The sequence below is a fragment of the Panonychus citri genome, unplaced genomic scaffold, assembly GCF_014898815.1.
Source record: "Panonychus citri isolate SS breed McGregor unplaced genomic scaffold, ASM1489881v1 Contig00101, whole genome shotgun sequence".
In the NCBI taxonomy this organism is placed as follows: Eukaryota; Metazoa; Arthropoda; class Arachnida; order Trombidiformes; family Tetranychidae; genus Panonychus; species Panonychus citri.
Window position 1 is genome coordinate 128005 of NW_026515506.1, and position 19497 is coordinate 147501.

Consider the following 19497-nt stretch of genomic DNA (forward strand, 5'->3'; position numbering starts at 1 on the left):
CTTTATCATCAATCAACCGAACTCTTTATTGCTTTTATGCCAAATAATGTGACCTTTGAAGCGGGAATTTGTATAACCATCTACATCTTTGTTTGCTTAATGTGCTCATAGATAAAAGGGAGAGAGCAAAAGTTGTTGATGTTATTTTTTTTCTCCTTCACTTAATGTCCATAGTGAAAAGTGACCCAACAAACACAATAGGAAAAAAACACTGCAATAGATTAACACGTATGTCACCATTTTCCTTGACCATCTCAAGATCATTCTTTCAACTTTTCCTCTCTCTCTCTCTTTCATTTCTTAATCTTTTCTAATATCTTCATTCCCATTTATTATTATTAGAAAGCTTTTTATTTCCATTTACTTTTTTTTCTCGGTTCCTTAATTTCCATTTGTATAATTGTAATATAATTTTCTTCGAAAAGAAAAAACTTTACAAACATAAACAAATTCGATTGAATTTCGATCTCTTCCAATTCAGCGAAAAACTTTGTGTGTGTTCGTTGTCGTTGATAATACGAACTCTTAATTCACTCAATTTAGAGAAAATTCTAACCCATAGATGGCGACACTTTTTCTTCTCTCAAAAGGTGGCGACACTTTCGATAAACTGGTTTTCTCTTTTTTCTTTCTCTTTCTTGTTTATTTCTTGTTCTATTCAACTTGGTAAAAGATTGTAACTCATTTTCTTTGTTTGGGAAAAGAGAAAATTTTTTTTTCTTTTTCTCTCTCTCTCTCATGTTTCCATCTTTTTAATAATAAATTTTGTTCCTTCATCATCATCACCATCTCGCCGCCATCTTCCAACTTGCAACATCAATAGTTTAATGGGCTAAACTTTTGTGGTTTGATGTTGTTTTCTTCTTCTTTAATTTTGTAATTTTTTTTTTGTGTCTTTTTGTTTTCTTCAAAATTTCAATTATTCTTTTCTTTTTAAAAAATTACTCTCCTTTGTGTGATGCTGAGCGATGATCCGAAGACATCTTGGTCTCCTTTTCGGTGGTCATCTTTTATTTCACTGGATACCCATTTTCTTTCTGGTATCTGGTCAAACTGAAGAGGAAATTTTCACTACCCAACGACGAACCGGATACGCTTGTGAAGGGTCAAGTTTAACATTATCTTGTGGTGATCCTTACATAATAAACTTAATACGTGCCAATTTTGGTCGTTTTAGTATTTCAACATGTAATTCCCAAGGAAATCTTGAATGGAGTGTAAATTGTAAATCACCTGAATCTTTTGCCAATATTCAATTAAATTGTAATCGTAAGAATAGTTGCTTATTACCAGCATCTAGCTCTTTCTTTGGTGACCCATGTCCAGGAACTTATAAATATCTTGAAGTTCATTATGAGTGTGTGCCTAAATTTCAACGTCCACCAGGATTTTCTGAAGTTGTCCGATCACCATCATCATCTTCATCATCTTCTTCACTTTCCTCTTCCCTAGACTCTTCATCATTACCTTCATCATCACCATCCTCACCATCTTCATCTTTTTCATCATCTTTTGATGACAACTGGTCTTTGTTACCTCAATCATCTTTCTCCCAATCTTCACCCTTCTCTCTAAGTGAACAGAGCTCTAACAATAAGCCAAAGAACCAAAGTCCACCGCCCATCATAATACCAACAATTAATCCATACCGAACTAGTAGTCCACAGATTTCACCTTCACCTCCATTATCACCCAAAATTGAACTCATCTCAGAATTTTCACCCTCCCCACCACCATCACAACCACAGCCCCCAATTGATTTTGATCTATCAACCCGTTCAATTTTAGATATTGACTCTAAATATGATGAAAATTCATCTAGAATTTATGAGGAAAATTTATACATACCACCACCAAGTGGATCATCTTCCGGTCAACTTTATTACAGTAATTTAGAAAATGAAGGAACAATTCGTATTCTTTTAATTCTTGGATCAACTCTAAACTCAATTATTCTATTAATTGCCTTGGTTACCCTTGTCCTTATTCGTTCACTGCAAACCAAGGAATCAGCATTGATTCGTAAAAATGTTACAATCAATTTATTACTCGATCATCTTGTGTTATTATTAATTCTGGGTACTTACCTTTCACCAAACTATTTCAATACAACATCAATTTCATCATCATCATCATCATCATCATCATCTAATTCATTAACAACCAACACTTCAACCCTTCGTTCATTAGGTTTTCTTGTTGCCTTATATCATTATTTTCTTCTTGTTCATTTTGTTTGGATTCTTTTTGATCTTGATCTTGAGCTTCATGTACGCCTATCAAGGAAACAATTTATTGATCCATCTCTTGTCCTTGGTCCATCAGGAACCGTTTCTGCCTCTGTGAATATCTCATCAACTGCCACCACCACCACACCAACAACAGCAACAACAGCTTCAATACTTACCGGTGGCATAAATCCAGTTAAATTGAGACGCTATCTTTACCTAACATCATATTTGATACCATTAATAGTTATTTTACTCATCTCTTGGTCAACATCAACACAAGCCTTACCAATGTTTGCCAATCTTTGCTCACTTGAGGCTCGTTCTCATCTTGCTTCATTTGTCATTGCCTCGTCTATCATATTAACTGGCCTTGGATTAGTACTTCTTTTAGTTACCTATTCAAGAATTGGTTTACATACATCTTCTTCATCAACTGGTCAATCATCATCTTCACCAGTATCTCCAGGTTCTGTTGGAGGTTTTGTTTATCCATCCGGATTAATGACCAGTGCAGATAAATTTGCATTAGATTTAATGTTAAATCGGAAGCTAAAAATTTCATTATTTTGTCGTTTCTCACTTAACCTGTTGGCTGCCATTAATTGTACTCTAGGCGTTGTTTATTTAACTTACAGGGTATCAACCATTGGATTCTTATTTGCCCTTACCAATGTTTCCCTTGGATTATTTGTGTTCTCTTACTATTGTTTAACCAAAGAGAATATTCGTTCCCGTTATTCTCTAATATGCTCTTATGCAGCAAGACACATTTTTTGTTTAAAAGGTGATTCCAAAAGCTATCTGGATAATCCTCATCCCGTACATCATGGGCATCATCATTCTCACCATCCAAATGTTGTACATCACCTTCCTCTTAATAGTGGCCTTAACGGAGGACTTTCTAGGGGATTCGTTTTCGGAGGTTATAATAAGAATCCATCTATTCAAAATCTTACTGGAAATCCAGCTCAATTATCACAGCCCATGATTGGTAATTCATCTAGTATGGGTGGATTATCCCGAGAGTTTTCATCATCGCGTCATTATCTTGCCAGTGACGCTGCCACCACCGAAAGTGGATCTGATTATGGTTGTCGTAGGTTAACACCGGCCGCAGTTGCCGCAGCTGCTGCAGCCGCTGCTGCCGGTAACGGTCCTAATATGGCTACACATGGACCAACACCTAATCATTTTTATCATTTATATAATCCTAAACAATCATGTAATCCATACTCTTGTCATCACATGATTGAACATGTATATGAATGTATTGATGATGAACCTTACGTTGCCAAGGTGATCCTACCTCCTGGTTCAACCGTTGCCTCAGCCGCTTTAGGTAATTACAGGTTGCATTCCATGGCAGCAGCAGCAGCCGCAGCGGCTGCCGCTGGTGGAGATCATGGTCATCATCTTCATCAACTTCACCATTTCCAGCAAACATTACCCAATCACTATCTTGGTTATCATAATTTAGAGTCACTTCACCTAAGAAATGGACAATTTGCCGTTTCAACAGGAGCTCCAACATCATCAGGCCTAACGACAACAACCAATCCATCTACAACCACACAAGGAACACCAGTAACATGTTCAAATGGTTTAATTGGAAACACATTACCCGCTATTGTCAGTGATAACAGTGGTCGTCGTACAATAATTTGCAGTAAATCTAGTTCAAATTTAGCCCATGAAGGTGATCTAACCAATGGATCCAATAATAGTACCAACCTTGGAACCTTTAACGGAAACAATGACATTAACAATCACTCTCTTGGTATTAACAATGGAGCACCAGTTTTAGCTGTTCTCGGTTCAAATAACCGAGTAATTTCATCATTTACCAATTCACATCTTCAACAGCAACAACAAGGCATCAACATTTAATGATGATAATGATGGTTAAAAACCTCTGTTGATTTTTTCATCATCATTATGATTTTTTTTCTCGCTCTCTCTCTCCCCTGTTTCAATTTCAACTTCTTCAGGGAAAACCAACCAAACAATTTGACTGTGATACAAATGCCAAAATTTTTCTTTTCTAAATAGTTTTAAATCCTCTTTCATCATTATCTTCTCTACCTTTATATAAATACACTCACTCACTCACTCACTCACTCACCACTCACTCAAATCACAACCATAACATTTATATATATATCAGAATATATATATACTCTGTGAATATTTATTCATCTCTCTCCTGCTGGATAATATGAAGCAAAAAATGAACTTTTTTGTGCTACTTCTTAGATCAATTAAGGTAAAGAAAAAAAAAGATAAATGACAAGAAAATTTTAAACGAAAAGCTAAAAGGCTAATGAATAGCCTTCCCTCTGTAATTATTGTAAAAAAATCGTTTTCCCTTATTATTAATATTATTTTCTCCTCCTTATCCCCTTGTCTCACACAAAGTGATCTCTATCATCCACCTCTCCTTATTTTCTAACCTCCTCTTATGAAAATCTTTCCCTGTCTCTCTGTTAAGAGTAAATTTCCAATTGATTAAAAAAGAAAAGCAAAATTTTCTTTCTCATATAAAATCTCCATCACTCATCATTACCTAATTTATAAAATTACTATTGAAACCAACCATCGAATCAAAATTGAAAAGATAACCTCAGAATCTTAAATAATTCTGATTAATTTCTTCCTCTTCATAATATTTTTATTCTTTCCAAGCATCAATGATTTTCTATTCCAAAAGATGATGAAAAGAAGAGGAAAAAACGTAATTTCTTTCAAAGAAAAGACAAGTCTCTCTCTCTCTCTCTCTCTCTCTCTCTCTCTCTCTCTCTTCCCTGAATTTTATTGCTGAAAAGTAAGAGAAAAACTTGATTGAAAATCCAGGTAAGAAAATCCAAGAGAAAAAGAAAATGATGAAAATTTTCAAATTTTCCATCAAAAAGTTATCATTGTAAACCAGTTATGAGAAATCGGAATATTATTACCATCTCTTAATCATCTTTACTCATCATCTTCATCTTTATCTTCATCAATTGATGTATTAATAATACATCATGATAAACATTGTTACTTATCATTTGGAGGAAAGTTCAATGTTATTTCAATGTAATAACACTCACAGTGATTTACGAAGGCGTTTCATTCACTTAACAGGCAAGAAGACAAAACATGAAGATGCTAATCATCCCCATCATCCCCATAATCATCATCATCATCATCATCTCCATCAACATCATGTTATACTTACATGATAATTAATGTTTTCCTCTTTTACTTCAACCTTGATACGTTTTTTTTTTCACTTCAACCAGAATCATTTTTCTTGGTATCAGAACTTTTTTTTTCATTCATAACATGATGATAATGATGATAACAATGACATGGTAACAGAAATCACTAATAAGACAAGAAACTTTGAAACTGTGATTATGTTAAGTGTCATGAAAATAAATTATACTTTAATAGTTGAGGATATAAAGTTTACATAATTATCATCAACATGATATGATAATCATGATAATCAACGTTGTTGTTGATTAAAGTTGATTATGTTGATGTTGAATCGTTTTTTGTGTGTTTTTGTCTTCTCATAGTAATTTGCTGAGTATCATGATGAGTATTATTTACATTTAATTCACAAGGATAAAATTAGATTAATTAAGGAAGTATCATAATCTATTATGTAGTTAATTTAATGTTGAAACAATTCTGATTATTTCCTCATGTTGTTGTTGTTGGTGATGATGATGATGATGATGATAATTGTTTCCCTCCTTTTATCCTTACCAGGGAGAGTGAGTAACAATGTAAATTAAATTCATTTACTGATTTTGTTTTTCATTCAATTTAATTGTCAATCTAAATGACTCTTTAAATGAATTTATTGATTTAACCTCAATCAGGTTGAATTGAAGGGGGAATTCAATAAGTCACATGAACATGAGCATCTTTTAGATTTTTAAAACTCAATCAAAAGGAATTAGAGATTATCGGAATTACCTGGAATTAAAAGATGATGAAAAAGATAATATTCTCATAGTTATTTCCTTTTTCCATGAAGATGAAACATCATCTTAGAAATGACCATCTCCACTATAATCATCATCATCATCATCTCTCTCTCTCATCATCTTAAATGTTTCATGATAAAAGTGCTGACAAAGTCTCATTCCATGTAATAAACAGTAAACATGATGAGATTTTGTTTCCTTTTACCTGGAAAAAAAAGTCAAGGAAAACTTTGAAATTGAGAGAAAATGATAAACCGGATAAAGATTTAAAAACTTATACATCTCTTTAAATATCTTATTGTAATCGTGATATTTAGCTTAACAATAATAATGCTTTGGATGGGAAATCTTATCATATGTTAAGAGCATCCTCATCTTTTAAAGGTAAAAGGTAAACGAAAGCATGATGATGAAGATAGTTACGAATCAACATTCAATCAGCATGGGGTTTATGTACCAAGCTTAATGGTCAGTTTGACTGGACAGTTTGAAATTATTTCTTCATCATCATCATCGGGATCCATGTTAACCATTCATGAGTTTAACATCATCTCCTTGCTGGTTAACTTGCTGTTATATTGTTATTGTTGATTCCTTTTCATTTTCATTATCATCATCTATTTATCTAGACTTACCTGTGCTCCTAATGACTATTATCATTACTACATATTGATTATGATTATTTGCTAATATTCAATCAATTTAATCACAATTCTTAATGATGATTTGCTTTTTTCTCTCTTCATCAAGTCATTACAACATTTATGCTCTCATCATCATTGATGTTAATGATGATGATGGTTCTTGATGTGATGACCATAATGAGAGATCTCATTGAATCGTCTATGTAATGTTTAGATTTACCCATCAAAATATTCCATTGGCATTCATTTAATCATCTTAATCACAATTAAGATTATCAATGAAGAAGAAGGAGAAAAAAATCCAATTTTCAATTCTTTAAGTAAATAGATCACATTGATTATCATTTAATATTCACTATGGAGAAAAATATTTCCCATTAACTGTTGATTGTTTTTCATCAGATTAAAATGATTAAACACAATAGAAAGAAAAATAATCTTAATTGTCTACAATGATTATGATTAAAATGATTTAATTAAATAGACGATTTAAATTCCTACTCATACATCCCAATTGTAATATTATTAATAATAAAGAAGTGGAAAAAAAGTTTTTCAGTTGAAATAATGAACTTAATTATCTTTCATGGAGTTGATTCAGTTTGATTAATATTTTTAAATTCAATTAAGGTGAAAACAATTAAAGTAAATTTCTATTATCTAAAAAACAAAGTTAATTAACTCAATTGTCATTTAATCAACAGTTAAGTAAATTAATTGTTCACCATAAAGATGAAATTTTAATTATCAGATTGAACCTGAAATTGAATTAAAAGTTGATAACAAAGTTTCCCAATGACACTAAATTATTATATTATCGATAATCACTCAGGACAATTAACCTTACGGCAGCAATTTATCAGCATATTGATTAACCTTATTGCTTTAATCAATTGTATATATACAATATCCATTGCAATTGGAATATAATTTATGTGTAATATATAAATGAGCAGGGAAATTGATTGAAATTTACATTTTAAAATGATTTTATTACTTATTATGAAATTAACATTGATCAGCAACTGAGTGAGTCTAATTTTCTGGTAAATGATATCGTTGCAATTTAAATGATAATAATATTAAACTGCCGTTGATGATAATGATAATCATCTTGAATGAGTCGCTCACTGACCAATCCTCCCTCTTATATACCTCCTCCTTTATATACCTGGGGGTCAACTGCTTTTCCTTAACATCTAACATCGGTAGTAGTAGTAGTAGCTAAACTCACTCTAGTAGCTGAAAAGTAATAACTATAAGTAATAATAATAAACAGGTAACTATTTTTTTCTTGCTCATCTAAATCAATTGAACGCACATACATATACCTGTGTATGTGTGTGTGTAAGGTTAGTGTTCAGGTAAAAGCAAAAGGAAAGGTAACTATTCAAGAGGATAAATTGGTACAAGATAATGATGAAGATGAGCAAGATGATGATGATGATGATGAGGATGAAAACCGGATTTTTACCTCTCATTGGATTGGATGTTTACTACAGGTAAATGATTTTCGTTCAGAGGAAGATGAAGTTTCCATGCATAAAAAGAAACTTTTTATACAATGTGATGAATTTTTCATCTTCTTTATCATCATCATCTCTTGATTGTTAATTTACGATTTTTACCTTTGATTGTTGATTGATTTTTTTTCTGTTCTTTCCTTTGAAACATTTCAATTAAATTGCCTTTGATTTGGTTTATGTTCATCTCTTTAAACTTTATCTTTTTCATGTATTTACAGTTGAAAAGGTTAATTATGATTCCAGGTAATCACTTTTTGCGTTTACCTGTCACTTTTATCATCTTTTTTTTCAACAATCAATTGATTTAAACTGTGAGCAAATTGTTTAATCAATTGATTGTTGTACTTTTTTTAAAATTTATTCCCGTTGGTTCAATGGTCATTGGCTATTTATTCAAAATTATCATCATCTCATTTTCTCACTCTGTCTTGATTGTGATAATAATGATGATGATGTTTGTTGATTGTTGAAAAGTTTTACTTTCTTTTTGCAGAATCTAATTTGCTAATTGTAACTTGAGGCAATCAAGATGATGATTAGTGAAAATTAGATATAAAAAAAAGTTGGCAATCATTTTACATTATGTTGATTTAGATGTTGGATAATGATGATGATTAGAATGATGATAATCTTGATGATAGTATTTCTCTAACATGATGAGAGTTTTTGTTTCTTTGCTTACCATTGCTGATCATCATCATCATGAAGTAAATTAACTAATAGTTAATGATTGGTGAGGAATGACCTTTATTAATTGAAGGATTGATGAGGATGCCGAGTGATGTTGGATTATAAATGATGGATTATATTAAATGTTAAGAAACAATTCTCTCATCTTCAGATTAACTATCAATTAAATTTTTTCACCATCATCTTCTCATTTTCATCATCATCATCTTTGCACTTCTCTAACAAATATAATTAACACACATAAATACAAAACTCGGGCGTGAAAACATGAGATAAACTTGAAATTACTTCAATTGGTGAGTGGGTGATGATGATCATGAGAATGTCTCACTTAATTGGTAAAAGATTTATCATTGAAACTTAATCGCATCTTTTATCTTCCTCATCCTCATCCTCATCCTCATCTTTATCCTCTTTTCATCATCATCGTCATCATCTTTCAACCCTTTTGCCTACTTTAGTCAATCGATTTTAATTGTTTCCTCTCATCTTTTTGAACTTTTCTTCCTTTCCAATGTTAATCATTTGATATATCAACCATCATCATTTTAAACTTGATGCAATTAAATATTGTTCACCATCATCATCGTAGTCTTGACAATCAACTAAATCAAAACTTTTGCTTGAAACCAAATTGATTTGCAACAATTATTGCAATTAATTGTTTTCTAATGTTTCAGCAAAAAGAAAACAAACAAAAATCTAATTAGCTAATTGTTTTTTAATTTACTTTATCAAAGTGAATCTGATCCTCACAATTAAACCAATCAACAAGCAATGATGATAATGAAAACAAGAAAATTGTGAAATGATCAGATGATTACAATGAATCATCTGATTTTCGTGATACTTTCATGGTGAGTGTTTAAAAGTTTCAAATTATCAACATTACATCAACTCCCACTTTCCACATTGACTACTGTTGGTGGGTTACTGTTTGTTTTTATTGTACTTTTTTGTTCATCCATCATGTTGATGGAAACGATTCATAACAAGAAAGCAAGATAACTTCATTTTTGATCAATTAACTTTTGCATCGAATGCATAACAACAATAATAACAACAATTCCACCACCAACAACATCCAAGATGATTTATTTCCACCAAAAACTCTTGTTATTACTTTTTTTTCCTCATCTTTTTCCCTCTATTCTTTTCTCTATTTATCTTTTGTATTCTCTCAATTTGGTAACTTGCTTGGTCCATATTGCCCAATGGTTGAGATGATGGTGGTAAAAATGGAGGGAGAAACTTCATTTATCAATATAAGTATTATCATAGAATGGAAAATAAAAACAGTCACCAAAAAGAAGCACGAATCTCAAATGGTAACAATGAAATTTCCGCTTGTTGTTGATATCAACAGTTTTCCAAGTCCAGTGAAAGTCGAGGTAGTTTGGACTGACACAATTAACCTCCTCCTCCTCATCATCATCATCATCATTATCAGCATCATCATCATGCGATCTCCTCCTACACTTAATTCACTTTTGCTACTGGAAATTTTTTTGATCTTTTCTCCTAAAGAAAAAACCTCTATATAAGGAATGGGATAGAGAGAAAGCAGAGAATCATTTATGCTCATGATGATGATGATGATGATGACAATTCACCTTAAGGTAACTTAATTTGAGTGAATCCAACGGTTACTTTGTTAGAGAAAAATAAAATTATGAAACCAGAAACCAAACCAACAACAACAATCAACAGAGAGACAGAAGCAACATGTTGGTGTCATTCAACTCAATAAGTGTCATTGCGATGATGATGAAGATGAAAATGATTATCAAACTTTTGGTTATGTTATCAAAGCATAGAAAAGGGTGTAGTCACTTAGGGAGAGATAACAAAAAAACGATGTCCCTAGAGTTCAATTAAAAGCAAAATAGTGAGAAGATGAGTGTAGTAGGTAGAAAGAGAGAGGGAGAGGGAGAGAGAGAGAAGATGAAATATAAGAAGATAAAAAAGGAGGAAGAGAGATGAATGTGAATCCAATGAAAACCCATAAAGTAATATCATCAATCAAAGGTTCTAATACAGAATCGTAACCTTTAGCATCCATTGAAAATGTACAATTGATGTGTTTGGATCGGTTAAATTCAATGAATGATAAGTAACATCAATATTATCGAGACAACGAAACAATAACAATACAAATAGATGAAAGTGCAAAAGGCTAAATGATGAAGGAGGATGATGAGGAAAAGAGGGGCATAGTAATGAATGAAAAATTATTGTATTCGAAGAGAGAAAAAAACTAAAATTACTCTTATTCTCTCTCTCTCTCTCTGAATAATATTTTCGGGTGATCATCATTGGAAAAGATAATATTCCTCCTTCTATCATTGGATCAATAATGATAATGATGAAGAAAATTCTATCTCTATGTGAATAGTCCTTATGTTATCAAACCATTTCTGTGATGTATCAATTTGAAAAGTGTTAATACAATTCTCTCTCTCTCTCTCTCTCTCTAATGTTAATGTTAACATTAATACCCAAAGGTCACTTTTTGAATCGACCAAAATTTAGATGTTGATTATTGTTTCATTCAGTTGATAGATTTAAACTCTTCTCCTGCTCCATCACCTCCTACCCGATGCTCCAAATCTAATTTTTCACCTTTGTCCCTTTTTCCTCATCATCCTCATCCTCCTCTTTGTCTCACTCACTTACTCTCTTCATTCATTCATTCATATTTTATCCTTTTATTCATCTTCTCTTATCATCTCTACATATCATCTTCTTCAACTTGATTACGTTTCATTACTACTTTTCCATTGCCTTTTCTATCAATTATTATTACATTGTTATTGTTATCGCTATTATCATCCTCATCATCCTCATTATCATCATCATAATCATCGGCATCATCTTCCATGTAATGAGTTTATTCATACTATTGAATATAAAAGGATTGGTAACAACAAAGGGAGTGGTACACACACACAATCAACATTTGATTATTTCTAATCATTAACATGATTGAAACTATTACATTGATTATCTACTTCTAATAAATCAAATTATCTTTCATGTTAGTATTTTTTTTCTTGCAAAAATGTAATTACTATCAAACCAATAGCGTTAATAATAATCATCATCATGATAATAATTTACCATGACATAAGTTGATGTTGATGATTGTGGTAGCAATAATCAACTAATTGCAAAGTTAAATTGAGATTATAATTTTGTGTTAATCTTTTTCCTAATATCAATCAACTTGTATGTGTGTGTGTGTGAGTAAACATGAAAATCAAATCATGAATTTAAATTAAATGATAACACTTTTTGAGATGATGATTATGATGATACAATGTTATCATTTAAATGTAATGGTCATCAAACATAAAGAATCAAATCGATAGCCATTGACCTTTTACTGGAATTTGCAATAAAAAAGGTTGACCATCAATAGTTGAGGGAAATGAAAAGAGAAAAGGTGAAAATAAATTCTGATTCAAGTTTGATGATGATCATCATTTTAAATCAAATGGAACATGAAAAAGTGTTTGAAAAAGAAGAGAAGAAAAAAAATTCCAATAAAAATATCTCGATCATTTTCTGACCTGAATAAAATAATAGCAAAGAGAAACTATTTCTCAGTTATCATGATATTGAAAAATCGGAAGTGATCAGAAAAGTTTTTTTCTTCTTCATCATGAAAACCAATATCTTCCTGGTGATAACATGAGTGTAATAACTTGAGAGAGAGAGATAACATCAAGTAACCGTTATCATATATTAAATAATCAATTGAAATTGTGTATCTATCTGTTAAAATCTTGAGAATTGAAATGAACAATTTCTTGGTGAAAGGACGAGAAGAAAAAAAAACTTCTGCCTTTTCAGCAATTCTCATATCATGATAATAACATGGGTTTTATTTTCGACCAAATTTTCATTGACAAAAGATTCTATTGCAATTGTTATTTCTCTCATCTTCATGATATTATCGAGAGAGTAGGCTATAAGGAGAGAGAGAGAGTAGAGTCGTAGCAAAAAAAGGTTCAGTTCGAATCGTATTAAACCTTGATTGGTATTAGAATAAAGGGAGAAAAAACTTAAGCCTCTTTTCTCGAGTTCTAATTAGGATCCTTTTTCCCTCATAATAATTACATGAGCAGCTCACCTTGTTTCTCAGGAAACTGAATGCTCAATATCTTCCAAGTGGAATTCTGTCAGCATTTATATCATCTCTTTATCTTATTCTGTGTATGTTTAGATATTCAGGGTTTTCCCTTCATCGTATTAACTTATATTGTTAATTAATTACATTGGAAAACGAGTTAATTGTGCCAATGAATATGAACCAAAGCCAATGTATCATTTTCATCATTCAAAAGAGAGACATTGACATTCTTGTGATATCATTTTGATAAAGGAAAAGGAAGTCAATGTCTCCCATGGACTATTATTATCATTTACATGATTATTGATGAAAGAAAATGATTGGATAGAACCCAAACAGAATATTTTACTTGCAGTTAGAACAGAATATTGGACAAAGGTATTCAAATGAATGAAATAGTTATCATGGAGAAGAGAGATGGAGAAAAATGTTCATCTCTTCTAATTGAATTTCTTCTGAATTTTTATTCTCTTTCAATGTTACATAAACTTTTATTTTCTTCTTCCGCTTAGATAAGCATTCTTTTTATGAGTATAATATATTATCATTATCACTCTGAATTCCATGTAACTGAATAATTTCCACTGTTAACATAATCTCTCTCTCTTTTAGCATCATGAAGATGATTATCATCACTATTTTCGAGAGATGAAGTTGTTCCCTCTCGATTGGAAAATATTTTCTTTTTCAATCCTGACATTTTAATCACAAGTTATTAATATTTTCATCTTATCTTCTCAGTGGTATTTACTAAATTTCCATGAACAGGGAAATGTTTCTCATGTAAACATGGGAAAGAGAGAGAGAGAGAGAGAGAGAGAGAGAGAGAGAGAGAGACTTAGAATATTATGGAAACACATTATTGAATTTTTCGATATTGAAATTCAATTTCAATTGAAATATTGAGAATGAACAACAAACTCAGTGAAAGAAAAACACCGAGAAAGGAAAAATCATTTCTTTAGGATTTTTCTTCCTTTCATTCCCATTGAAGATTGAAGAAAAAAGTTTCACCAGAACTTCATTTAAATCAATATGACAATTGGCTCCATGTTTCATTTCCTTCATTCAATCAACTTTATTTTCCTTTAATTACATTTATTTATAGTTCTTCTCTCGACAATTATCTTGATAATAATGACCTTTAATTCAGGAACATGATTCATTTGAATTCTCATGTATTGTCAATCTCTGTGCTATAAACATCAGAATTTTCCTGATTCTTGACAATCTTTCATTTTACTATTTTCATGGTACTTTGAACACTCACAAGAATCTATGAAACCTGTTAACATATTGTTCATTTTTATGCCTATTTGAATATAAAGAAATGAGATAAGTTCTGCTCTTGAAAATATGATTTTCGTGGAGGAAAAATTCATGATTATTTCTTTTTTCATGATATTCAGAGTTTATTTCACTAAAATCCATTCAATAAATATCATGATATTGAATAATGATCAAGGTACCATGGAAAAGTTGAAACTGTTGATAATATGAGAAATAAGTAACGATTATCATGAAATAATATCATGAAAAGAGATGAAAATTTCAGGAAAAAAATAATGATGATTTCATCAAGCAAAGAATGATTGTTAATCCATATTCTATTCAGTTCTCAGGGGAGAATTTCAAAGGAATGAGCTGAACTACCATCGTACTGACCCTTGTCCATTGATTCTATAAGTTTTCAAGTTCCATGGAGATTCACTGATTCCATGTTGTTTAGGTGAGTGAATCAATCAGAATATCAGAGTGGAAGATGAGTTTTCTGTTTCTCTCTTTATCTGAATAACAAAAAAAAGGTTTTTTTTGCCTTCGTGAAAGATGAGATGAAATATCATCATGAAAATGAAGAGACATGATGAAGATAAAAAATAGTCACGGTCAAGTCCTTTTTAGCTTTGTCCTGCTTTTTTCGTCGTGTCCATTTCAAAATTTTATTCATCCTTAAATTTTTTGTCATCACTTTGCCTTGACCTCTGCTTATTGTTATGATCATGACTTTTTTTCTTAAAAAGTTTCTTGACCATCTTAAGTTTATGGTTGATGAAATTTTTTATTCCATGTGCATATAACTTGACAATCTTATGACAAAATGTTTTTTATATTATTTATATTTCTGTGGAAGCAGAAAAAAAGTTTAGACTCAAATTTATGAAAATTGATGCTGGTCATCATCTTCACTCATCTTCTGCTGCTGCAATTACCTCTAGGCTTATAAAAAAGATTTCAGCAGAGAGAGAGATGGTGGAAGATATGAAGAGAAATGGACACTCGAAGAATTTTAATTCAAAACTTATGAGGAAGAAAAGAGCGGAAAGAATTTCTCCCTCAAAGTTTTTCTTTTTTCTTTCGAAGTCAAAAAACCAAAGAAAACAGCTAACAAATTCGAAATACACTCTCTTTAATCATCCTTGTCTTCATTTTCTTAAACTTTCATCTCTATCTAGAAACAGAACCTTTAGTAAGACATACTATTCGCTTCTACTATTATACTATTCGGGCTATTCGGCTGTTTCTACCGTTCTATTTTGTGATTTTCTTTGACGCAACACTCATGAAAACTCGCCACCATAGACTCTTTGATGAAATTATCTTCAAATGACCTTGAAACTTTGTATTCAGTTGATTATCAATATGATTCTTCAGTTTCATCAAATTTTCACCTGAACGTAATTATGCTGAAACTATTCCAATTTCTTTTAACTATCCTGTTAATCAATATTGTTACATTAAACTTGGCGAAGATTAAATGAAATTCGATTTGAGGTAAAATGGTTTAACTTTAATCTTGTTAAGGTTAAAATGTCAACTTATTCTACGTCAAATCAAACTTTTAGTTCGTTACTTAGATTCGGCTTAAATAGTACACAGTGAGCCTTTGTAGAGTTTAACTCAAAAAAATTTTGATTCGGCTGAAAAAAGTTAATGATAGATGTTACAATATGATTGAAAGTTTTCCATTGGATCAATTTGTCTATTTATCACTCAAGTCATATCAAGACAAAACTAACGAACTTCATAGATAATTAGATAAGATCGTAGATAATTAGTAGAAGAAGATTCTATTCTTTCATTAGTGTTGTATCCAATGTTGAGATAAGTTTTCTGAATAAAGATCATCACTAGTTTTATATTAAACTGCTATATCTTATGACTTGTAGTTACAATAAGCTCAAAATCTCTTTCAGTTGGAAATGTTGGATAAATTGAATTAAGTTTTAAAATGACCAATTGATAGCGTATTAATCAACAGGGCTAATCAGCTATTTTCGTGGAGTTTTGTTGTGCGATCTCTTTGGTAACTATGAGTCCTAGAGATAAAAGATTTGAATTTTATGAGTTTAGGCGATACTCGATTTTCATGTTGAAAGATCAAGGTCATTTAAATGATTGGTGAGCGAAAGTGTTTCAAGGTCAATCAAGTTTCGCTTAAGTTTAAAATCTTTTATCTCTAGGACTCATAGTCACCGAGAAGATGGCAAAAAAAGATCGATAAAAATTGGTTGAATTGCCCAAGCACAGCCATAGACTTTCATGGTTATTCATCTGAAGAAATCACTTCCTCAACATTTTGGTCAACAAAATGTTCCAACTTTTTTTCATCTCATCAGCCTCTTTCTGAAATTTTTCCAGGCAACAAATGAAAGTTCAGTCATCACCAAGTTCATCATCATTATCATCCTTTTCTTATCTTCTTCAATTTGATATTCTCTCTCTCTCTCTCTCTCTCTCTCTCTCTCTCTCTCTCTCTCTCTCTCTATCTATCTTTTTTTCAATTTCATTCTCTTTTCATTTTCCATCCAATTCTCTCCATTTCAAACAACTCTACATCCATCTTCTCCATTCAGACAGTCTCTTGATAATATAATACAATTTTACCTTTACACCTTTATCTTCATCTTCATCTTCATCATCTTGCAATTCACTTACTTTCTCCATCATCCATTGTAACCTCTCTACATATTACTTATTGTAAAGACTTGAAAATTCATCGAGGCAAAAATTGATTAAGCTTAAAATTTGGTTACACATAAAAATTTGACTGAAGCGTAAACTTTTTTTTTCTCATTCACAATTGAATTGAAATTGAAATAACAACAAAAGCTCAAAAGCAGATTACAGGTAAACATATGAGCTTCTAGGCAATGTACATATACACCTTTTAGATTAGAGGTGAAAAAAGTATAACCATTCACCTGAGTTATTACTTTTATTTTCTTGATTGCAACAATCAACAATAACTTTTAAAATGTTCAACCATTGGGATACAATTTGCAACAAATCAAAATGCAATTGATATTTGCAAATTTCCATCATCACAGCCAATGAACAATCAATTTCTCTTGACAATACAATACAATCATCATCATAATTATCATTCGCATCCCTAATCATAATCATGTTGCTTCCAATCATTTTAACTTACATTAAATTTCAATAGGATACAAAACAAAAGCTCATCATCCACAGCATCTTATTATCATCAATATAATCAGATAAATGATGTTATCTTTTCCTGAATATCAACTAATTTCAATCATGATGAGACTGATTATGATAATAACTTTAATCTGTTGCTTTTCTTACTTGAAATCTTGATGTTTACCAAATGTTTACATGTTAACTTTGCGGTTTCTTTATTTATCTCTGCCAATGAATTTGTAGCTTAATATCTTACAGTGTGATCCACAATCAATGAATATATTAACATGGACACCAACTGAGAAAAAGAGATTAAAAGTTTTTCTTTCATCTTCTTCCCATTCAACTTGAAATAGACTTTTAAAAGTTAATTCACAAAGATTTGGATAAGCTTAACATGAGGGATTAATGTTTTATCATCAAGTTTTCCTCTCTCTCTCTCTCTCTCTCTCTCTCTCTCTCATCAAAATTGATTCTTAATTATCATTGATTAGTTTATCTATTATTGTAGTTGTACTTTACTTTACAATTGAAAATCTATTAGTTGATAAGTTTCCATCAGAATTTCAAAGTGATGGTCATTGATTGAATAACTTTCTCTTTGGACCTTTTTTTTCATGCTGAGACTTAACTTGATTGGTCAGTAAAGTTAATTAACTTAATTGTAAATTGATTTGTTTGATTATATTGCCTACTAATTGGTTGTAATATAATTTATTCAATCTATTAACTGTTATCATGGATCATTGGTTATCGTGCAAATGAATTAGCAAATAAAGAGAAAGAAACAAAAATATAATACAAATCATCCCATCGAATCCTAATTACACACGATTACATAGAAAATGATCTAGAACTTTGTTTCTATTTCTCTTTTTTACTTTTGTTATATTACTTAGAACTGAATTTCAAGCCGACCAAATAAATAATCATAATAAAAAAAAGTTCTGACATTTTAAATGATTTTAATTTCTGTCTTTTAGTTGCGATATTGTTAACAGAACATTAAATGGAGTAACATGTAAATTATCAAAATGTAATCATGTTAAGTAACAATAATAAGCATTTAATGATTTAGCAATTACATTATTATTCAGTTTGCAATCATTTAGAAAGAAGCAAAGTTAAGCCTTGATATAAGTATTAATTAACATTCTCTCTCATTGCATCCTCATCATCATCATTGTTAAGGTAATTTCTTAGCTTATTAGACTCACTGGCCCTCCAACTAAGGTATTAGCAAGAGCGAGAGAGAGAGTCTCAGGTAAAAAGTAAATGGGGGATTGATGATGAAAATGGATGATGGAAAAGGAGGGGACTCAATGATGGTGATAGAGAATGAGAGAGAGAGAGAGAGAGAGAGAGAGAGAGAGAGAGAGAGAGAGAGAGAGAGAGAGGAGGGAGGAAATGAAAGTGAGAATATGAGAGGAAGATAAGTAATAAAGTAAGAGGAAAAATAAAGAAGCAGTGAAAATGGTTGATGATGATCATAAAAAAAGTTTTTACTTTTTTGAGGCCTGAAGTTTGAGCTTGAAAAGTTTGTACTCTCACAAACAAGGTTATAACAAGTTAGTTGAAAAAAGGTAAGTTCATCTAAGAGTTACTTTAATTTGATAACTGTCATTGAAGAAAAAAGTTTCTCTCTCTCTCTCTCTCAGTTTACCTGAGTTTTGCTCTTTTCTACCAATTGCTTACCTAGTTCATTTCTCTTTTCTCTTCTTTGCCGACTAAAGCTCACTTTCATCATCCAAAGTATCAACAATATCATCTCAATGTACCTTCGCTTTTATGCTGTTTCAATTTTTGCAAATTAACCTTAAAAATCGCCTCAAGGAAGGCAACAAAACTCAGGAGGAGATCATCTTC

General features: G+C 31.2%; 1 protein-coding gene across 1 annotated transcript; it reads left to right on the plus strand.

Annotated features, from left to right (window-relative positions):
- Positions 1-640: 640 nt before the first annotated feature.
- On the plus strand, positions 641-4774 carry LOC128388644 (uncharacterized). Its single transcript, XM_053348073.1, has one exon. The coding sequence runs from the start codon at positions 969-971 to the stop codon at positions 4116-4118; it is 3150 nt and encodes a 1049-aa protein (XP_053204048.1). The 5' UTR covers positions 641-968; the 3' UTR covers positions 4119-4774.
- The last annotated feature ends 14723 nt before the right edge of the window (positions 4775-19497 follow it).